Raw genomic sequence first — 22297 nt, 5'->3', positions numbered from 1 at the left:
TCTGCAATTAAATCATGACCTTCCCTCAGACACAACAAATAAAAAGTGCCTACTGATTTTAGCGTTGGCCAATTTATGTAATTCTTCTGTGGAGTTCAGTAGAGTCTGAGCAATGGTCTCAAACAGGGCAGTAATAGGAAAAATATTTGGAAAAGGTAGATGGGAGCCACATTGGAGGGAGCTTCAAATGCCAAACTCAGGAGTTTGTATTTTATCCTAGAAGTAATAAGGGGCCACTAACGATTTTTGAGCAGTGGAGTGCTTCAGACTTATATTTTAGGACTTGTTGGTTGTGGATTGGAGAGGGGGTGAGACTGGAAGTTTGGAGGCCAATCTGGAAGTTATTTCAAGAGTCCAGATGAGAGGTGATGAGGGCCTGGACTATGTTGGTTGCTGTATGGATGGAGAGAAGGGGATGGAGGTAAGAGATGTTGTAGAGGTAGAAGTTATAAAATCTGAGAAGTGATGGAGAAGAAAGAGTCAAGGATGATCCTGAGATTATGGAAGGAATGTTGCTGTTCTTTGTCCTTCGTTCTTGAAGAGGAACAATGACATCAGGAAGAAGATGTCTTGAACTGCCACTGAATGAGATTTAAGTGAGGTAGAACTGTACAAGCCTCACTCTCTCCTCCAGCGTATCGGGGTCCAGTGGCAAGACATAAGTCAAGATGACTGGCAAATGGCCCAGAATGCAGTGGGAGACCTTGGCTTTTTGAAACTAAGGTCCTTCCTAAGTCTCAGCTTGTCCGAGGCAACACTCATTTAGCCTAGTTAAAGAATAGGTAAGAATTGAGGCAAAGATGGCCTAGTTTGCCTCACAAAAGAATAAATCTAGGACATCCACTGAGAGGAGTGAGGGGGTAGTATAAAAGTGCCATATGATGGGCTTGAGGAGATAAGAAAGGATTTAGAATAGCTAATGTGATGACTACAACCTGTCTATTCAGTCCCTTAGCCTACCCATTTCCCATGAACTACTCCACTCCACCTCAGCCACACACAAAGATAATCATCCTCTTGATCTTGCCATCACCTACCAACATACCACGTTGAACATGGGCTCAAGAATTCTGAAATCCCCTTTTCTGATCACAATCTACTGGCTTTTCACCTCTCTTTTTTCCCTTCTCTCCCTCCTTCTTGTCTTACAAAACTCTACTCTTCATCAATACATGACCTACGTGTCCCATGGTCCTTCAATCACCTCCCAAGCCATCTCCTCCGTACTAGCCACTCTTGCCTCTTTTGCCCATCTTGACCCCTTAGTGAACCAACTCTTGAATCCCTGGCCCCTTTATAATTTAACTGATTACTCCCTGACAAGCCTCAGCCTTGGATCACTCCCACCATTCACTGCCTTTGCTCCTACATACATGTTGCTGAATGAAGTTGGAGCCCAGTGACACCCCAAGGAACAATCTTCAGGATCCAACCCAGTGGTTGCTGAGATACAGACTCATCCAGCGCCTATGCTACCTTTGGATGTGAACATGGGGCAAATGCTACTTAGAAACTGAGTTAAGTTTGACCCAATTTTCCCCAGGGACTGAGGTGCTCTAGGGGACAGAGTGGCCCCTAGGTGTTGCAGAGAAATTCTAATATTTCTGTTCTTGTTATATCTTTGAAGTAAATAACCCTTTTGCTAAAGCTAGTTAATACTATCTAGAAATGGAATTAGGGCACTATTCATTCACTGGTATTAACAGTGGGTGCATCATTTCCAATAGCATTAGAGAAAACCACTCAGAGATGTCCAAGTGGGTAGATGTAACCCTTCCTTCATCTGGAAAAGAGGGCAGACTATCAGTACAAAAGCAATACCTCTCTCAATTGGATGAAATAAGACATCATCACTCTTAGTTTGGGCACCATGAATAACACCACTTCTGAGTTCCAGAGAATCAAATCTCTTCCTGAAATTGAATGTCTTCTATAGAAGGAAGACCGATAAGGTATTCAAATTCAGTAAATCCAAGGACTTCAAACTAGGACACCATCATATTTTTAAATATTTTGTAATGCAAAGTCTTCCACATTAGGGGACATCATTAGTGTGGAGAACTGTGGCATGACCTTCTGAAAGTACCCTGAAAAGCCACAGGGATTTTTAAATGGTTCTTAGTCCTCCTGGGGACGTGGCTGATGGAGAATGGAGATTACTTTTTGATGATCAATCTGAATCCTGGTGGAGGAGAGAACATAATCCAAGAATTCTACTTGCTGAAGGACAAAGTAACATTTTGTTGTTTAAACAATGCACTGGCCTGGCTGAGTATCAGGACATGGGTTGCCTATCAATCCTAATATCATTCACAGCCTAAACCATGCCATTCACAAAACACTGGAAGAAGGACAAAGAGCTACTCAGTCCAATGAGCATTTCTGTGCCCCTGCCAAGGTCCTGTAGGCTATCTTCCATTCATCCCCCTCATACTTAGACAAGTTAATACAATCAATTCAATCAGTGAGCATTTATTATGTACTAGATATTATGCCGGGTAATATAGGGCAGCTAGGTAACACAATGGATAGAGTTCTGGGCCTGGAAATCAGGAAGACATGAGTTTAAATTAGCCTCAGAGACTTACTAGCTTTGTGACCCTAAGCAAGTCACTTAACCCTGTTTGCCTCTGTTTCTTCATCTGTAAATGAGCTGGAGAAGGAAATGACAAACTGCTCCACTATCATTGCTGAGAAAACCCCTAATGGGCCCACAAAGAGTTGGATACGACTGAGACAAATTAACAACTGGGAATATAAAGATAAAAATAAGCTAAAAAATAAAAGTTGCTCTCCTCAAGGAGTTTCATCGCAATGAACTTCTACACATTTAAGTGCACACAAAATAAATACAATGTCATTTGAGGGAGAACATTGTAGCAGTGAGAGGATCAGAAAGGCATCATACAGCAGGTGGTATTTGTGCTAAATTTTGAGGAAGCCTAGGTATTCTAAGAAGCAGAAGTGATCAGAGTACATTGGGGGTGGAGTTTTCCTAGTGGGTTGGAGTCAGTCCAAAAGACCAATTGAATACATTTCCATAGACTCATTCCCCAGAATAGAGAGGTTAAGTATTTCTAACCATTTCTAACTATAGTTCCTTCAGAACTATAGAGAGCTTCTTGTTCCTCAGAATTGCCCCCCACTCCCACCGTCCCCCCGCAGTATTGGGTGTACATCATAAACACAGGGGTGAGTTTGGGATTTCCAATGTTTAATTGTAAGTTCTATAGTCTTTGGTTTCTGGGTTATCCACTCCTCTAATTGTTAAGATTTCCCCTTTTTTTGATTTACTTTAGAGTTGTTTGTTGGGTTTCCAATTTTTTAAACTGCATATTAGTTAATTAATATTTTCTTTTAATATTCTGCTAATGTATGTTTTTTGGGGACATATTCTAACAAATTTCTATGTCACTGCTTTTATGTGTCTTGAAAAATTGTTATTTTCTCTGTTGTGATTCACTCTTAGTTTTCCTTCAGAAAAAAAGAAATGTGTATAGAAGTAGTAGCCAGCCTGTGGTAGAAATTATTCCTTGTCCCAAACCACGTGGTCCAAGTCTATGCCTCTACTTTTGTTCTCCATCCCATTGTCAGTGCCCTATTGTCTCTGGGTCCATTCCATTGCCCTCTTTCAGACACTGAAAGATAGCATTATCACTTACCAGTCGTGGGGATACGGCTTGCCTAGCACCTCTACCTCCACTGTCAAGTATCAGGTTAGGTCAGAACAAGCTCTTGTGACTGTACCACCAGACAGCCAATGGTGACAGCTAAGGTTAAATGATCTCGAGGTCACAAGGGGTTAAACATGATAGGCTTAATTGGCTTTTCCTAAAGGAAAAGTTCTAGGAGTGTCATAACCCAAATTCACAGCTCCCACATCAATGAAAACTTATTACAAGCAGCCAGAAAGACTTCAAAGACCAAAGAATCATAGTTAGGATACACAAGATCTAACATTGTACATAAATGAGAGATTCTGGAAAACAATTTTCCAAAGAGCAAAACATATAGTCTTGCAATGAAGAATTTATCCAGAAAAGCTGAGTATAATCCCACAGGTGTGGGATTGGATCTTTAATGGAATGGAGGACTTTCAAACATTCCAGATGAAAAGAATAGATCTGAGCAGATATTTTGAAATATAAATACGAGAGATGAGAAACTCTGAAAGGGTAAAATTATGTAAACAATTGGAAGAGTTGGTTAAACTGACATGCTTAGGAAATAAATGATTATTTCATATATGCTGCAGATACAAAGCTAGGCCAAAAGATGGACTGGACCCCATTTGGTTCACCAGAGAGACAGCCAAGGTCAGTCCATCAGGCAAGAAGATGAAGCAGGGCTTTCAAAAGGGCTGGATCATACTGGTAGCTCCGGCCTGAAGGGGATCAGAGGGTGAGGCAAGGTGCTAGACCTAAGTGTAACAAGGAAGAATTCAAAGGTTTATTTTCAAGCAAGCATTTAAGAATTTACTATATTAAAGCATAACATTGAAGCTTTACAAATATCTCATTTGACTTTCACAACAACCCAGAGGTATGTGCCATCATCATTATCACTTCACAGCTTAGGTTGATCGTTGTCCTTCATTCTCAGAGAGGACCAAAATGACATCACTATGCTTGAGTCAAGATTTCAATGTGTCTGACTCTGGCTAATCAGGCCAATACAAGCTCGGAATGCTCTACCACAGGTCGGGCACAAATAGTCCATGTGAACATTTGGGGTGGATATTCCAAACTTGTACATCCTGCAGCTGTTTCAATTCTGCTTTGCTCATAGAGCACAGCACCTTCTCTGATGTGGGCACACCATACCGAGCAGTCCTATACCAATGTCTCCCATGTCACACAATCAATTCCAAAGTTCTTGAGAGAGACCTTGAGAATGTCCCTGTATCGCTTCTTCTAACCACCATGTGAATGCTTGCCTTGTGAGTTCCCCATAAAGTAGTCTTTTTGGCATGCATACATTTTGCATATGAACAGTATGGCCAGCCCATCAGAATTGCCCTCTCTGAAGCAGAGTTTGAATGCTTGGCAGTTTAGTTCAAGTAAAGACCTGTGTCTTGTACCTTATCCTGCCAGGTGATCTTCAGAATCTTCCTAAGACAATTCAGATGGAAGCAATTCAATTTCCTGGCATGGCACTAGTAGACTTTCCAGGTTTCACAGGCATACAACAATGAGGTCAGCACAATGGCTCTGTAGACCTTCAGTTTGGTAATCAGTCTAATACCTCTTCTCTCCCATACTTTTCTTTGGAGCCTCCCAAACACCGAGCTAGCTCTGGCAATGTGTGCATCAACCTCATTATCAATGTGCATATCCCTGGAAAGTACACTACCAAGGTAAGTGAACTTATCCACAGCATTCAAAACTTCTCCATTTGCTATAACCGATGGTTACACATATGGATGGCATGGTGGTAGCTGATGGTGCTAATTGTTAGGCCAAAATTAGCACAAGCAACAGAGAATTGATCCATACTTTGTTGCATCTCAGCTTCAGAGGCTAGGAACCTGAATAAGCCAGCAACTAAGTGACTTGCCCAGGGTCACACAGCTAATAAATGTTTGAGAAAGAATTTGAAATCAGGATTCTGGCTCCAGGGCTGGTGTTTTATCCACTGCGCTACCTCAGAGATTGAGAAATCAGCAACCAAGGGCAAGGAAATTCAGAGGTGGAGAAGCTAATGAATGTGGGAGGCAAAGAAATCAAAGGGAAACTTGGGAGCAGGAAAACTATAGCCAAGTCATAATGTTAAAGGGAGAGGCGAAGCAGGATTGAGAGCACAGGCAGTAACATTCCTGGGAGTGAATCACCTTGTGCTTTATGTTTTTTCATCTGTGAGTTATTCTCACGTGTTGGCAACTTCTTCCCAGTGCCAGTGTCACAGCAGGTTATCTGCTGCACTCAGAACTGGTGAAAAGGCAAAGAAACTAGTAGGGTGGGAATGGTGGTGGGGAGGTGACTTCTAATATTCCTTCTTTGGGGTCAAGCTTGGTCATTACACTTTCACAACGTTCTGTTTTGATTGTTTTGTTGTGTTCTATTTTTGTAGTCCTTGAGCATGTCTTCCTGGTTCTACTTCCCTTACTTTGCAACATTTCATAAAAGCCTTCCCATGCTTCTGTGTATTCACCATATTTCTTATTACACACTACATCCATGTAGGACTTGCTTACACATTCCTGAAGAACTGCTTGGGCATCTGCACAATGATGGACATCGTTTCCAGCTCTTTGCTACTAGAAAAAAATGCCACTACTAACATTTTGGACACCTGAATTGCAAATATTCAGCAGCTGGATGATGGTGGGTTAGCAGCTGGTGGAGAGGTGGGTAGGGATCCTAAAGAAGTTCAAAAGTAGCAATTCCCAGAAGCCCCCACCTCAAGGGCTATTGTGCAAACAGGAGCTAAAAAGGATATCTAGCAATCCAAAATAGAGGGCCCAGTCCAAAGTGCTGAGAAATCTGAGGAGAATGAGATGATTTTCATATGGTAGAGGAGAGACTGGTGACAACTTCATGCTGGCTCCTAATGAAATGCCATAAGATTTAAAAAAATTTATTTTTATATTCATTTTTAACATCCTGAGTTCTAAATTGTTTCCTTCCCATGCCACCCATTGAGAAAGCAAGCAATTTACCACTTATACATGAGAAATCATGATACTGAGATTTTACCAAGCAGCGATGTAGTTTGAGTAGAAGAATGAGTTCATTCAGGCTAATGGAGATAGCACTAACAAAAGCACAAAGATGGGACAAGTTGGGATGGGAATGAGGGAAAAGTTATTAGGCTTGGCAGGAACACAGAGAACATGAAAGGGAATAGTGTCAAGAGAAGTTTAGAAAGGAATGTCAGAGCTAGACTTGTGGCCGACCTTGAATGGCAGGATAAGGACTGAGGTAGATTTTGGGAGCTACTGAAGGAGTGCTGAGATCAGTATAACGCAAAGGAAAGACAGGAGAAGGGAGAGAATGAAGGCAGGAAGATAGGAAGGGGATGATTCTGGACATTCAAATAACACTAAGGAACAATGTTCCCAGGTATTGGGAGAAATCCTCCCACCTCTCCTAGAAGGAAGAGATGCATTCATAGTTGATTGAGTCTCTCAGAATCAGTAATATGAATGACCCATGGGAAACTGAGAATGTTTTGTGACTAAAAGTCTTCCAAAATACATTGAATACCTTGATTGCTACCTGCTTCTGAGTCGGGTAGAAACAAATGACCCAGTTGGAAGAAATCTAGTCTATCTGAAGCCATTTTGAAGCTCTCAAGAATGGCATTTACCTACCCAAAATTGCCTCAAATTCAATAAACATTTATTAAATACCTACTGCATACAAGACATTGTGCTAAGAGCGAAGGATATAAAGGCAAAAAAAAAATTTATAGTTCTTGCCCTCAAGGAGCTCATAATCTACAAGGGGAAAACAATCTATTAAAATGACATATACACACCTATACATGATACAAAATCAAGTGTGATTAGGGCAAAGGAGGCAACCAAAATGCTCTAAGAAAATGTGAAGATCAGTACTGAGGTGGAACATACTTGACTCATCTAATTTTCTAATTTTTGCAATGATGAAGGCCCAGAGAGTTTATGCAACTTGCCTAAAAAGTCACCCAGGTTCTAAGAAGAATGAGGATGGAGGGTGGGGTGCGGAAGGGATTTTGAACCCAGGGCCTCTGATTCTAAATTAAATGCTTGTTCCACACTTTCACCTGAGAGGATCCAAGGAGGAGGCATTTGAGCTAAACATTGGCAGAAGAGAAGGATTTCAAGAAGTAGAGTTGAGAGGAGGCGGCATTCCATGTAGAAGAGAGTCTGTGTAAGTGAAAGATGAAATCAGGGAACAGCCAGTAGTCTGGTCTGGCTGGGTATATGAAATAATAGCTAATAAACATACACCTATACCTCTATCTATCTCATATAATGCTTTAAGATTTATTGTCTTTATCCTCACAATAACTTCGGGAGATAGGTACTGGTGAATAATGTGAAAAAGTCTGGAAAAAGTAGGTTGGAACCAGGTTGTAAAGGTCTTTAAGACTCTGTTCCTATGCCACCAAGATCTCTACTGATTCTCAGAATCACTCTTCCCTTTTGAAATCACTCTGTATTTAGTCATTTGTGTACATGCTGTTTCCCTTCAGCAGAACGTAAGCTCCCTAAGGCAAGGGAGAACTACACAATTTCTGTCTGTGTGACACTCAATGAATCCTCACTGAACTGAATTGAACCAAGTTATCTGAACCTGGGGAGTTGGTATCAGATGATTCTAAGGCTTCTTCCATTTGTTAAGTTGTATGATTTTATGTCTGGGAAGAAATTCTTGTATTTTTAGGACAAAAATGTCAACAACAAAAAGCAAATGTTGAAAATACATGCTCAGTATTCCTAGGACAAAACATTTGTTTCCAAACTCCAAGTATAATTTTTGGCATATCTTTTATTAATTGCTGTATTTACAATATTCTGTAAATATTAACAGTCATCCAGTAAACATATCAAGAATAAAAAAGTCTTGTCACATAAATGCTGAAACTTAACACTTCATTAAAAAATGCAGGAAAATGTACGCTCTTCCAGCATAGTGTCTGTCACTCCTTTCCTATGCATACAGGTTAATAAGACAATAGGATGTGAGTTCCCTTAACTTCAAGTATATCAGCATTTATTAGCAGAGGGGAAGCGACAATGCCACCCACCCACCAAACAGGTTTCAAGTTATTCCCTTTAGGTTTCCAAATCAAATGCCTTGTGAGAACAGGGGAAGGCGTGTACAGAAGGCTTAGAAACTTCATTTTTCAGATTCAGAATAACATGGGCTGTTTTAAAATAGAGAACACGGGAATAAAAATTCTGAAATCGTGTCGTACGTACCACTTCTTGAAGACCTTTGCTTCTCTTGAGGAAAGGAACAGAATGGTACAACACTACTGACTAGAGACAGCTTTTAGGACAGAAATCATGATGCTCAGAAACTGATCAAACATACCTTTATAAACCTGGCTGTAGAACACACCATTTATATCTTCACTATCCAAGATTCATCTATTACACTATATACAAAAACTGCTGTATGTGGTGTGTTGACATGATATCATGGAGACAATTTCCCCATCCCCCATGGCAGTATAATACAGCTGCTTTCCTCATTCCAAAGAGGATAAAGTGGAAGTCTTCGTCCCTTGACAAAAACTTTATAAAAGCAGTACATGCAATTATTTAAAAAAGCAAAAACACACACCCCTCAAAAATCCATCTCCATCAGATTAATTATTAGTAGAGGCTGCGGGTTCTGGAGACTGAAGGAATTCATAAGGGTCGTGAACCATGTCTTGCTGTTCTCCAACACTAAGATGAGAAGGGCTTCCTGTGAACATGGGGAAAAATATGACTGAAGAGATCACACATTTTCATGGTTTGTCATCAATATTTTGGTGGCTATGTAGACATGGAATTCTACTTGTAGATTTCCTACATAGTATTATTTTGTCACTCTAAATTAATGGCCGCAAAATGCACTGAAAATTAATTTGAGAAAACTGTCATCACTCCATTTGTAAAAGTCATTGTTCCCAGCTTTTAAGTAACTGACAAATATTATAAGGCACTCTCTCCATTGGTGGCAGAGCTATTCTAGAGCACCCTGAGAGTATATGAGGAGACAGGTGGAAATGATGAACCTCAGGTACAACAAAGCCTTAAAAAATTAATGCAAGAGAGAAAATGCTGGTAGCCAAGCAGATGTGAAGCTCGTTGGCCATGCCCAAAGAGGGCCCAAGGCTCATGCCTTGCTGTAGGCCTTCCTTTTCTCTCCTTTCCACATCTACCTTATTCCCATAGTCTGGAAAGAGATGTGGCTACATTTTGATAGGAGGCACAAAAAAATGTTTGTTATCTGTGACATTGAAGGACAATGTGCAGGGGATGCCACTGCATGCCACAAAGGCTAGAAAACAAAAATCCTGAAGCTGTGAATAGGGAGGACTTAGTTTTCTGCAGATTCGCTCTTAGTGCAGATTCTAGCCATAGGTAAAATTAAAGGTAACTCTCCAGGCAGTCAACAAGAAAGGCAATGTTTATGGATCAGAAGCATTTATGATGATATCCCTTCATTCACCCAACAAACATTCATCAGACCATACAATACATAAGGCACTTAGGGAGATAGCAAAAATGATATAACAGATAAAAAACACAAAACAAAAAACTCCTTGACAAGTGGGCCCCAAATTGGCCAAGTTGTTCATTGACTTCATACGGTTCTTCTCTGATCACCAGATGGAAACAAAATAAGAATAATAATGACAACAACAGCTGCTGATGCTTATTCATGCACATATTTCTCTTGATTCTCATGAGAAGTTTGTAAGGAAAGTATTAAAAATGTTATGACCCTCATTTTATACAAGTGAAATTCAAGTCTTGGAGAAGCTACATAACTTGTCTATGGACATTTAGTAGTGGAAAGGGCAAGATTTGAATCCAGATCTCATCTGATGCCAAATCTACCACTTTCCATTATTTTCCTGATGATTAAAAATGGCACTACAGAAGTAATCATGTCTCTTGAATGTAGACTCCAAATGATTAAGAGAAACATATATTAAAGTGAGTGGCTCTGGAAAGGCACTTGACCATTGTATAACTCTCTAACAGTTAACCTCCATAAAGTCTATGGCGTCCTACTCAAATTTTCTGTTGTCATTAATAGCTGTAGAGTTGGTCAACAGAAAGTTTCTGTCCGTAATTAAATGGCACTATTGGTAAGGGTGCCTTAATTCTGTTCCAGTGGCAAAAGAGTGGCACGACTACCCAAACCAAAATAAGGATCTCCAGGTTCCTGATACTGAAGGCTTCAGCTGATGAAAGGGTAGAGCAAAACCCTTTTTTAGACCAACTTACCCAGATGATGCTGATCTCTTTCTGAAGTGTTAGAAAGAGAGCTGAGATTGGAAGACGGCCTGGAGCCTACTCGATCTGTCTGGGCTTCATGAAGATCTTGTAAGAGCTTAGTTGTTTCATCTAGGTTTAAGTGGTTATCATCATGGTCAAGCTCCTTCTTCACTTTCCCTGAAAACCAAACACCACACTGTTACAACATTCCCGGACCCTTCAGTTTAAATGGCACCATGATGAAGAACCAGGTAACAATGATGGTGGAGTGAAGGTAGGCACCGTGTTAAAGTATAAAGTGAAAGCTAAATACATAACAAGAAAGAATAATAGCCAAGTTGTCAGAAGTGTGTTTGAGGGGAGAGAAGCAGGGAGAAAGAAAGACTTTAATCATTCCAAACATGCTTCAAGTCAAGCAAAATGTCTAAGAACAGTTTATAATCATTTACCGAAAATATAGCCAAGTGCTCTTAAAAGCAAAGAAAAATGTTATACATCTGCAAACTGTCCTGTTTTATGTATCATCATAATTACTAGGTATTATCACTGTCACTCAAAAGGAAGAGAAAAATCATAGCTAGTTCCTGGAAGTTCATAAAAAGATCAGTCTTTCCTGGCCTTTTCAGTTTTGCCTCACCCTATTAAAATTTGGTGAAAGTGTGACATTTTCTTTATTTTGTACCAACATCCTGCACTACTGACCTGTTTCAATGAAAGCTTTTCAAGTCTTCTGACTTTGTAGTACAAAAGTAATTACTTTGTTTTTATCTTCTTTCTCATCACCAACGTGGCAGGGGGAGAAGAATGCTGAGGATCTAAAATCCTGAGTAATCTCTCCTTTTGTGCTAGAATTTCTGGCAGTAAAAACCTAGTTCCATATTATTCAAGCTCTTTCAACTCTTGCTAACTTTAATTTTCTTTTGCTAAAATAACTGGAGTCATACTGAACATTAGAGGAGTGAGAAAGAGAGTGCCCTAATACAATGACAACTCAACCTCTATCTCCCTTCAAGATTTCATTAACTTCTATGAGGAAACACCCACTTGCTAATTAAAAACACTAAGGTCACCAATAACTCAGTCTTAGCCTGGGTATAAAACACAAAGAAATATTCCACTTTCTCCCTCCCAGTGGTAGAAATGTCCCCTAATTACCTCAGTAATGAGGCAAAATCAACTTTGCCAATACTTTGTGTATCCCCCTTACTCAAAAGACATTTAAAAAACAAGTTATGGCTTCCTAAGCAGTTTTACTAATAACTACTGAGACTGGGTCATGGTAATAAAAGGGGATATGGATCTCCAAAGTTTCTAAAGTCAGAAGATTGGGGGAAGGGGGCAGAGCCAGGATGGCAGAGTAAAGGCAGAGATTTGCCTAGGCTCTCCCAAATTCTCCTCCAAATGACATTAATATAACAAAAAACAACAAAAGGATGGGGAGTAACAATTTTCAAGCCCAAGACAACATAGGATTTTAATCAAATAAGAGGAGTGAGTGGAGGAAAAATTGGGAAAAGAAATGAGAGTGATGCAAGAAAATCATGAAAAAAGGGTGAATCATGAAAAAAAAAAGCTTGGTAAAAGAGGCACAAAAAAGGAGATGAACAGAATTTTAGAAAAGTTTAAAATAACTGTAGACAATATAAAATACTTGGGAGTATACCTGCCAAGACAAATCTGGGAACTATATGAACATAATTAAAAAACACTTTTCACACAAATAAGGTTGGCTGTAAACAAATGGAAGAATATTAACTGTTCATAGATAGGCTGAGTCAATAGAATAAAAATGACAATTCTACCTAAATTAATTTACTTATTTAGTACCATACCAAGCAAAGTACCAAAAAATCACTTTGTAGAACTAGAAAAAAAGTTCATCTGGAAGAACAAAAGGCAAAGAATATCAAGGGAATTAGTGAAAAAAAATGTGAAGAAAGATGGCCTTGAAGTATCAGATATGAAACTATATTACAAAGTGGTAAAACTATTACTGGCTAAGAAATAGAGTTGTGGATCAGTGGAACAGATTAGGTTCATAATACACCAATAGTGAATGACCATGGTAACCTAGTGTTTGATAAACCCAAAGACCTCAGTTTTTGGGACAAGAACTCACTATTTGGCAAAAACTGCTGGGAAAACTAGGTATAGACCAACATCTCATACTTTATACCAAGAAAGGTCAAAATGGGTACATGATTTAGACATTAAGGGTGATACCATGAGCAAACTGGGGGAGAATGGAGTATTTACCTGTCAGATCTATGGATAAAGAAAGAATTTATGACCAAATAAAAGAGCGAGAGCACTACAGGATGTAAAATGGATAATTTTGATTACATTAAAGTTTTTGCACAAACAAAACCAATGCAGTCAAGATTAGAAGGAAAGCAGGAAACTGGGAAAAATTTTTTTTTACACAATTGTCTCTGATAAAGGCCTCACTTCTCAAATATATTAAATTGCTTGCATTCTCAGTGAGGGACAGAAGAAGGAAAAAACAGGGAACTAAAAATAATTTTAAAAAGGAATGCTAAAGATTATTTTTACATGTAATTGGGGAAAAAAAAGTATTTTAAAAAAGATTCATCTCCAGTTAGATTAGATTCTCATTCTCTGCTTAAAAGCAGACATCTGTGTTAATTTTTATGATTAGCACCACCTCCCCTGTACTCCATCTCTCCCCATGTCAGGAAGGTGAATAAAGCCTAGTCACTTTTTTTCTCATTTTACTTATAGATAACTCTAATATGTCAGGAAGGTTCTGCCTTACAATAAGCCTAAACTTGCCACTTTATAACTCTCGCTCATTTTTTCTGATTCTTGAACCCTCAGGTTCAAGCACAGCAATGATTTAGATCTTTTTTCCACATGATAACCCTTCAAATACCTGAAGACAAGTCTTCTTTTTGCTAGGCTAAATATGTTCAGTTTCTTCACTACGGCATAACCTCAAGGCCCTTCACACTCCTGGTCGCCCTGTTCTGAATACCCAGAACCGAACCTAATATTCCAGCTGTAGTCTGGCTTATTTGCTGTTAGCACTTGCCAGGCAGTGAGGTATAGTGGGCAAAACCACTAGAGTTAAGATCAGGAAGATCTGGATTTGAAATCCATCTTTGACATTTAGCACTTATCTTTCCCTAGGCAAGTCACACCTTTTAAAACCTTCAACTCTATAAAGTTTCTTCATCTTTAAAATGGGCATAATGTTAACACTTAATTCATAGGACTGCTGTAAGGCTCAAATGAGATAATGTATATGAAGTACTTTATAAAACTAAAGTTCTCAAACAGGCAAACTATTATTATTGTTACTCTTTCCAATGTTACCAAAATCTCCAAAATCTAAGAGTCTTTCTCAGTGTTCGCATTCTCTGACTTCTCAAGAGCTTTTGACACACTGCTCTCTCTCTTCCTGTGGAGCCTTTCTCTTTCCTTGGTTTCTTGCCCAGCACCCTTTCTGGGACTCCTTCTCAAGTCTCCTTTGCCCCCTTCTTCTTACCCTGCTCCCACCCATTGGTTGCAGGCATTTCCCAAGGATCTCTTCTCTCTATGCCAATGTGATCTTGTCAACTGCAGCACTGATTTCTCTCTTGAACTTTATTTCCCATAAATAACTGCCTACTGGACAGCATTACTGGGATGTCTAAAGGTAGCTCAAGCTCAACATGACTAAGACAACACTCATATTTCTTCCCAAGCTCCTATAACCTAGTATGATAGGATCATTATCTACCAAAGTCCCTACTCCCACTCTTACCTATCCCACAGAAGTTATACTCATCCCCCCTCCCCCACCTTTCCCCGTCTAACAGACTGAATAGAAATTATCTCCAAGATTTGATTGGCAGCTTTCTGGTGGCCCTAGGTTGACTGGCTTCCTGGTTGCTTAAAGGCCTGGTCATGTGGAATCTGACTCTTCAGACTTAGGAAATTTTAAGGTAAGTTATTGTACCCTGCCCTGATGAGCAAATTAGTTTTCTAATGGAGATAAGGGGACCATCTACCTCAGTTAGGTGCTGTATCCTTATTGAGTATCTTTTCTATGTTTTGGGTTAAGAAATTCTCCTTTTAACTACAGAATAACTGAGTGTCTCATTTCATTCCTTATCAGATCTCAACTACTGGCCTGATACATGGTATAGTCCAAAGACAGCATCATGGCTTACACTATGGTTGAAATGTGATACCAAAGTGGAGGGCTGATGGGGTCTTCACTAACTCTCCCAAATTCAATCCAAGTCTTTCACATCTTGCCCTTCCCTCCATGAACACAGCCTCTACCCTGAGGCATTTATGAGCACTTGACTAGACTATTGCGGCAGCCTCCTAACTAGACTCCATGATGCCAGCTGCTCTCCTTTCCAATTCATTAATCACACAGCTATCAAATTGCTATTACTAAAACAGATATGACTATATCACTTCTGTACTCAAAATCTTCAGTGGTTTCTTATTGCCTCTGGGATAAAACTCAAAATGTTCCACGTGGTATTTAAGACCCTTCATCATCTAGTTCTCACCTATATTTCCTACCTTATTTCATACATTCTCTGTTGTGTTCTTTCTATTCCAATAAACTGGGCCTACTAGCTGTTTCTTGAAAATGACATTCCATTTCCTATCTCCATGTCTTTGCCTAAGGTGGGTCCCTCATATCTGGAATGCACTACCTTCTTTTCTTCTTACCCTGGTTTTTTTTCAAGGAGTTGATTTTCATTTCTACAAAGGCTTTTCTTGATCCCCTCAGGTATTAATGCTTTCAACTTTTTTTTTAATGCTTTCAACTTCTTAAAAGTTCTTTATTTACCTATCTCTGTCCATGGTAAATTGCCGCAGCAGAATATAAGTTCCATGTAAAGGTTTTAGTTTTTTTTGTCTTGAATTCCTGGTACCCTGTACATAGGTCCTAATATTTGTTGAATTTAACTGAATTAAGGTAAGAGAGAGACAATCCTCTCTCCAAAGTAATTAATAGTCTCAATTGCTAAATCTGCTGACATTTTCTTAGTCTTTATCCTTTGAACTCTCCTTGCCCATCCAGGGAGAGGTGTTGATCCTCCTTCCGGACACTCACTCTTTTTGTTTAATTTAAAAGAAAAACCCTCTCTAGGTTTTCCTCTCCCTTCTATGATCACTCCTTCTTAATCTCCTTTGCTGGCTCCCCATTTACACCCTGCCTATAATTATGCTCTCCCAAGGTTCTGTCCTGGGCCCTCTTCTCTCTCTACAATGCATATCTAATCAGCTCCCAAGGGTTTAATTATCACCTCTACACAAATGACACAGAAATCTATATACTGAACTCCTGGGTTTTCCCTGCGCTATAGTCTTGCACCACCAATTGCCTACTGGATATTTCAAATCCACTGTCCCAGAAACATCTCAACCTCAAAATGTCTAAAACCAAATTTATTATTCTTCTCCACAAACCTTTCCCACTTTCATTCTCCCAATTTCGTAACTTCACTGTTATCCTCAACTCAATTTTCCTCACCTCATATATCCAAACTGGTTACAAGATCTTGCCATTTCTACATCCACAACACTTCTTGCATGCGACCTAGTCTTTACACCCACAGTCAGCACCTTAGTCCAGACCCTCATCACCTCTCACCCAGACTACTGCAGCAGCCTCCTAAATTGGTGTCTCTGCCTCAAATCTCTTTTCCTTCTACTCTATCCTCCACATGCTGTCAAAGTGATTTTTCTCAAGTATAGATATGACTATATCATTCTTTAGTAGCTCCCTATTGCTTCTAGGGTAAAACATAAGCTCTTCTGTTTGGTCTTCAAAGCCCTTCACTACCTGGCTCCAACCTACCCTTCCAGTATCATTTAAAGTTATTCTTTCTGTACCCTGTAGTCTGGCCAAAATGGTGTTACTGCACTCCAGCTCTGACTCCATGCCTTTGCACTTACTCTCATTATCTCTACCTCCACCTCCAAGATTCTCTTCTTCCTTTAAGATGAATCTCAAGCACCACGTTGTATAAACCTCCACTGATACCCCATAAATATGGCTGACGCCCTCCCTCCTTACCTTGAATTGAATGACCTTAAATTTATTTTGTAGTTTTCAATTTATTCTGCATATATTGGTGAACAGAAGCATAAGACATATACATCGTGAGTTAAGCTGGCTCTAGAGTATTTCCAAGGATGTGACTTATGGAGAAGAAACAGCAGACATCATCAAGACATTATGAGGTGGGTTGGCAATTAGAGAGAACAAGGGATAAGAGACTATCCAATAACTGTACAATGACCCATGGAAATATTAAAAGAACATGAGGAAGAACTTCATTTTGCTGGGTGGATTCTCTACAGAGATTCAGAGAAAGGTATGGAGAAGCTGTGGTCTATATCAATGAAAGGATCATAAAAATCATAGGATTTTTAGAGCTAGGAGGGAACTAAGAGATCATGTAGTTTATCCACCTCACTTTACAGATGAAGAAGCTGAGGCCCAGGAAAGTAAAGTGGCTTGTTCAACATCAACACCTACACAAATGAAATCATAGGTACATGGAAAATCTACATTATAACCACCTCTAAAAACCTTTGAAGGAATGTAATGGTTCCTTTATATCCTTATAGATTTTGTTTTTTCCAATTCATGAATTGAATGATCATTCCTACGGTGATTCTCTGATCTACTTATCTAGCCCTAACCTCCAGACTCTCCAGCTGCCTATTAAGACATCTCAAATTGGATATTCCATAGACTAGACAGCTTAAACTCAACATTTCATGAACTATTATTTTTCCCCCTAAGCTCTCCCCTCTTCCTAATTCCTATTACTGTTGAGAGTGCCACAATTCTCTCAAACACCCAGGCTTGCAACCTAGGTGCGGTTAGGATGGTGAGGAAATATTGTGATGGCAACTTATTACTGGTGTAGGGAGAAGGCCCGTGGTCTAGCCAGAAGCAATGGATTGGGGGGGAGGGGGCGGGGTTCATGGAATGGGACACCAAGCAGCACCAAGTCCACATGCCACTGAAAATGGCCCTTACAACCCATAATTGCAAATACTGATAACTTCGCTTCCTAATTTTTTTATGGTACACAGGAGTTTAAAAAATTAGCCCAGGATAAACCCTTTTAGATAAGCAATACAGAAAATTTATAAAGAGTTCAGCTGTTTAAAAACTTACCCAATGAACTGAGCATGGAAATATCAAGAGAGACATCAGAATATGACTTCATTGACATAAAGTCCAGAACAGAGCTGTTATTTTCTCCAACTGAATCACCAATCTGCTTGAAAACACAATAAGAGGCCAGAGTCATGAAGAACCATATGGCACAAACATAAGACCAAAAACACCACACAGTATGCTATTCAATGGAGGAAAATGAGATGATGCTAGACGCTGCTCCAATGAACTTTAGCTTGATAAGTGACTGCTGACATTCAGATGCATGTCCTTGGAGGGGAAGGTGTCTTGGAATACCTTTCAGAAGCATTCTTAGTACCAACATTTATCTCTTTTTGTTTACCACAGTCCACTTCAAAGCAGCAACCAAAATTTAGAATTTTCTTATGAATATTTCCAAGTTTTCATTGTCTAAGAGTTTTTAATATGCAAGTAAATATCCAAGATGTCATTTTATGTTTATGTCAAGTTCGACTATGCCCAAGCTGTGCAGATTACCTTTCTCATCCCTATCCAACACACTCCCCACCCCAAGACTGAATATCAGCATAGAGCAACGTCCAAGATAATATGTAAATTTGGGGGAGCCTATAGCCTATAAAATTGGTCTTCCTCTTTCCATTCTCTCTTTCAATTCCTCCTTCACAAAGTTGCCAAAATAATCTTAAGGAATAAACCTGACTACCACTTTACTCTACTCAAACACCTTTAATGGCTACCTGTAGGATAAAATACAAACTCTTCAGTCTGGCTTTTAAAAACCTTCCACAAACTTGGTTCAACCTACCTTTCCAGTTTTCTTTAAAATAACTCCATCTCATGTACTTTTACGTTCTAATCAATCAAATTGTCTCCCAAATTCAACAAGCCAACTCCAATACAAGTTACCCCACCCATGAATGGAAAGCACTCCCTCTTCATCTGGGCTCCTCAAATGGATCTCCTTAAAGGCTCAGCTAGGGGCCATCTCTTTTGTAAAGTCTTCCCTAAACTTTTTTTAAATAAAATTTATTCATTTTTAGTTTTTGACATTCACTGTTACAAGACTTTGAGTTCTAAATTTTCCTCTCTCCCTCCTCTCCCCCCTCCCCAAAATGGCATGCAATCTGATATAGGCTATACATGTATAATCATGTTAAACATATTTCCACATTAGTCAAGAATGAAAAGGGAAAAACCAGGAGAAAGAAAACACAACAACAACAAAAGAGAACAGTCTATTCTGATCTGCACTCAGACGCCAAAGTTCTTTCTCTGAATGTGGAGAGCATTCTCCACCATGAGTGTTTTGGGATTCTCTTAGATCACTGTATTTCTGAGAAGAGCTAAGTCTATCATCACACAGTGCAGTTGTTACTGTGTACAACATTCTCCTGATTCTGTTCGCTTCACTCAGCATCAGTTCAAGCAAATCTTCCCAGGTTTTTCTGAAATCAGCCTGCTCATCATTTCTTATGGAACAATAGTATTCCATTACATTCATATACCACAACTTGGTCAGTCACTCTCCAACTGATGGGCATACCCTCAATTTCCAATTCTTGGCCACCACAAAAAGCTGCTATAAATATTTCGTACATGTGAGTCTTTTCCCTTTTTATGATCTCTTTAGGATACAGACCTAGTAGTGGTATTGCTGGGTCAAAGGGTATTCACAGTTTTATAGCCCTTTGGGCATACTTCCAAATTGCTCTCCAGAATGGTTGGATCAGTTTACAACTCCACCAACAATGCATTAGTCTTCCAATTTTCCCACATCTTCTCCAATATTTATCATATTCCTTTTCTGTCATGTTAGCCAATTTGATAGGTGTGAGATGGTATCTCAAAGTTGTTTTAATTTCCATTTCTCTAATCAATGGTGATTTAGAGCATTTTTTCCTATGACTATAGATAGCTTTAATTTCTTCCTCTGAAAACTACCTGTTCATATCCTTTGACCATTGATCAATTGAGGAATGACTTGTATTCTTATAAATTTGACTCAGTTCTCTATGTATTTTAGAAACGAGGCCTTTCTCAGACACACTGGCTGTAAAAATTGTTTCCCAGCTTTCTGCTTCCCTTCTAATCTTGGTTGCATTGGCTTTGTTTGTGCAAAACTTTTTAATTATCCATTTGGCATTTCATAATATTCTCTATCTCTTGTTTGGTCATAAATTCTTCTCTTCTCCATAGATCTGACAGGTAAACTATTCCTTGCTCTCCTAACCTGCTTATAGTATCACCCTTTATGTCTAAATTGTGTACAAAGTCTTCCCTAATCTTGTTAGTGCTTGTCCTTCATAAAATGATCCCATGGTATTTACTTACCTGTAGACATGTTATAGAATATAAACTCCTTAAGGCCACTTTCCTATTGGAACCCCAGTACCTAAAACTGCATGTAGTAGGCCCTTAATAAATGTTTGCAGAAGTGAACGGATTGTAGAAAGGATTCCAGAGAATTTAAAATATGCAATTTGATTTTACATTTGACATTTTTTTTTACATTACATCATTCAGGCTTACAATCTCAGATTTATTCCTGACTCCCCATATTTCCTCCCCTCGGCTACAAGGCCAGCCAACTGTAGCTCCACAAAATCTTTTGAATCCTTCCCTTTCTCTTCACTGACATGGCCTCAAATTCTAGTTCAGGCCCTTATCACCTCTGGCCTTGGTTGTTGCAATGAATTCCTAATTGTTCTTCCTATCTCTAGTTTCTCCCTATTCCAATCCATCCTGTACCTAGCTGCTAAAATGATACTCCTAAACCACAGGTATGAAAGCATCAATTTCCTGCTCAATGTACTTCAGCAGCTATCTATTACCTTTAGGATCAACTATAAACTGTGCTCTTTGACAGTGAAAGTCTACACAGTCTAGCTTCAGCCTAGTCTTTCAGCCTTATTCTCCTTTCATTCCTGTCATGTACGCTAGTCTAGCCAAACTGGCCTTTCTGTTGTTCTTCACAGCGGACAATCCATCTCTTGCCTCCCTGCCCTCATACAGGCCTGAATGCTCTCCCTCCCTGCAGCTGCCTCTTGGAACTGCTTAGTTTTCTTCCAAATTTAGCTCAAACACCATTGTCTACATGAGGCATTCCTGTTCCCCACCAGGCATTACTTCCTCCTCCAAAATTACCTAGTATTTTCTATATAAATTTTTGTGGTTCACATTGTCCCCGCCATTAGAATATGAGTTCTTTTGAGGGCAGGGATTTTTAACATTTTGCTGTATCCCCAGTGCCTAGTATGATGTCTAGTACATGGTGAGTATCTAATAAATGCTTGTTGGTGAATTGATTTTCCAAATAATACTCTACTGAAACTAAATTCTGCATCTAGTTTACATTAAAAATGAAACCTGTACATATTAGTTAGCTTCATGATTACAAAGAAGTTACACATAGTTAAATAATTTGGGATCTGAGATAAACTTGGATTCCTAAGCAACACCTGCCTTCATCATCATGGGGGAAACACTAGGTGGGGGATTAAGAAAGGTTTCATATAGAAGGTGGCACTTGAGCTGAGTCCTGAAGGAAATTAGGGATTCTCTGAGGCAGTGGTGAAAAAGAAGTACATTTTAGACTTGAGGGACAGTTGGTGTAGTGTCCTATGTAAAGAAAAAACAAGAAAGCCAGAATTGCTGCACCAAAGAGAACAGGAAGGTACTTATGTACAATAAGACTAAGAAGGTTGTGGAGGGTTTTATAAACAGAGCTTATCTTTGGTCCTAGAGATAACAGGGAGCCACTGGAATTTACTGAGTAGGGAGTAATACAGTCAGATACGTGTTTAGGAAAATCACTGTAACCACCATTATGTAGGATGGATTGGAATGAGTAAGAAGTGACTAGAAGCAAACAGAATCATTAGGAGGATACTGCAATGGTCCACTCAAGACGTGACAAGGGCCTGAGACAGGATGGTGACCATGTGAATGAAGAGAAGGCAGAGATGGGAAAGATGCTGTGGACATAGAAACAACTGGATTGGGCAACTCACTAGAGAAAAGATGAGACAGGATAAGGAGTTAAGGGTGACACCAGCATTGCAAATACGAGTGACTGAAAGAGTGGTGGCATCCCTGACAGAAACAGAAAATTAGGAAGAGGGAGATAGATATTGCATTGTTGCGTTTGAGAGGCAGTTTGAAATTTCCGATAGGTAGCTACTGGTGAGAGATTGCTGCTAAAGAGATAGATGAGGACCAGA

The 22297-nt window shown here is 39.4% G+C and overlaps 1 protein-coding gene across 10 annotated transcripts in view; it reads right to left on the bottom strand.

The window, feature by feature from the left end:
* Nucleotides 1–8456: 8456 nt before the first annotated feature.
* BRD9 (bromodomain containing 9) overlaps nucleotides 8457–22297 on the bottom strand; it is a 53666-nt gene continuing 39825 nt past the window's right edge. For 4 of the 10 annotated variants that reach the window (XM_036763067.1, XM_036763119.1, XM_036763110.1 and 1 more), the window contains 3 exons: nucleotides 18093–18195; nucleotides 10937–11104; nucleotides 8497–9401 (listed from right to left, as the gene is read on the bottom strand). In XM_036763067.1, the coding sequence (XP_036618962.1) occupies nucleotides 9301–9401; nucleotides 10937–11104; nucleotides 18093–18195 (372 nt within the window). In that variant the 3' untranslated portion in view covers nucleotides 8497–9300. Of the gene's footprint in view, nucleotides 9402–10936; nucleotides 11105–18092; nucleotides 18199–22297 lie in introns of all 10 variants that reach the window. The other 6 variants (XM_036763101.1, XM_036763076.1, XM_036763084.1 and 3 more) reach the window with 3 other exon arrangements.

Source organism: Trichosurus vulpecula, chromosome 1, assembly GCF_011100635.1.
Source record: "Trichosurus vulpecula isolate mTriVul1 chromosome 1, mTriVul1.pri, whole genome shotgun sequence".
Lineage (NCBI taxonomy): Eukaryota > Metazoa > Chordata > Mammalia > Diprotodontia > Phalangeridae > Trichosurus > Trichosurus vulpecula.
Note: the sequence above shows the minus strand (reverse complement) of the source record. Positions and strands in the feature narration are given on the sequence as shown.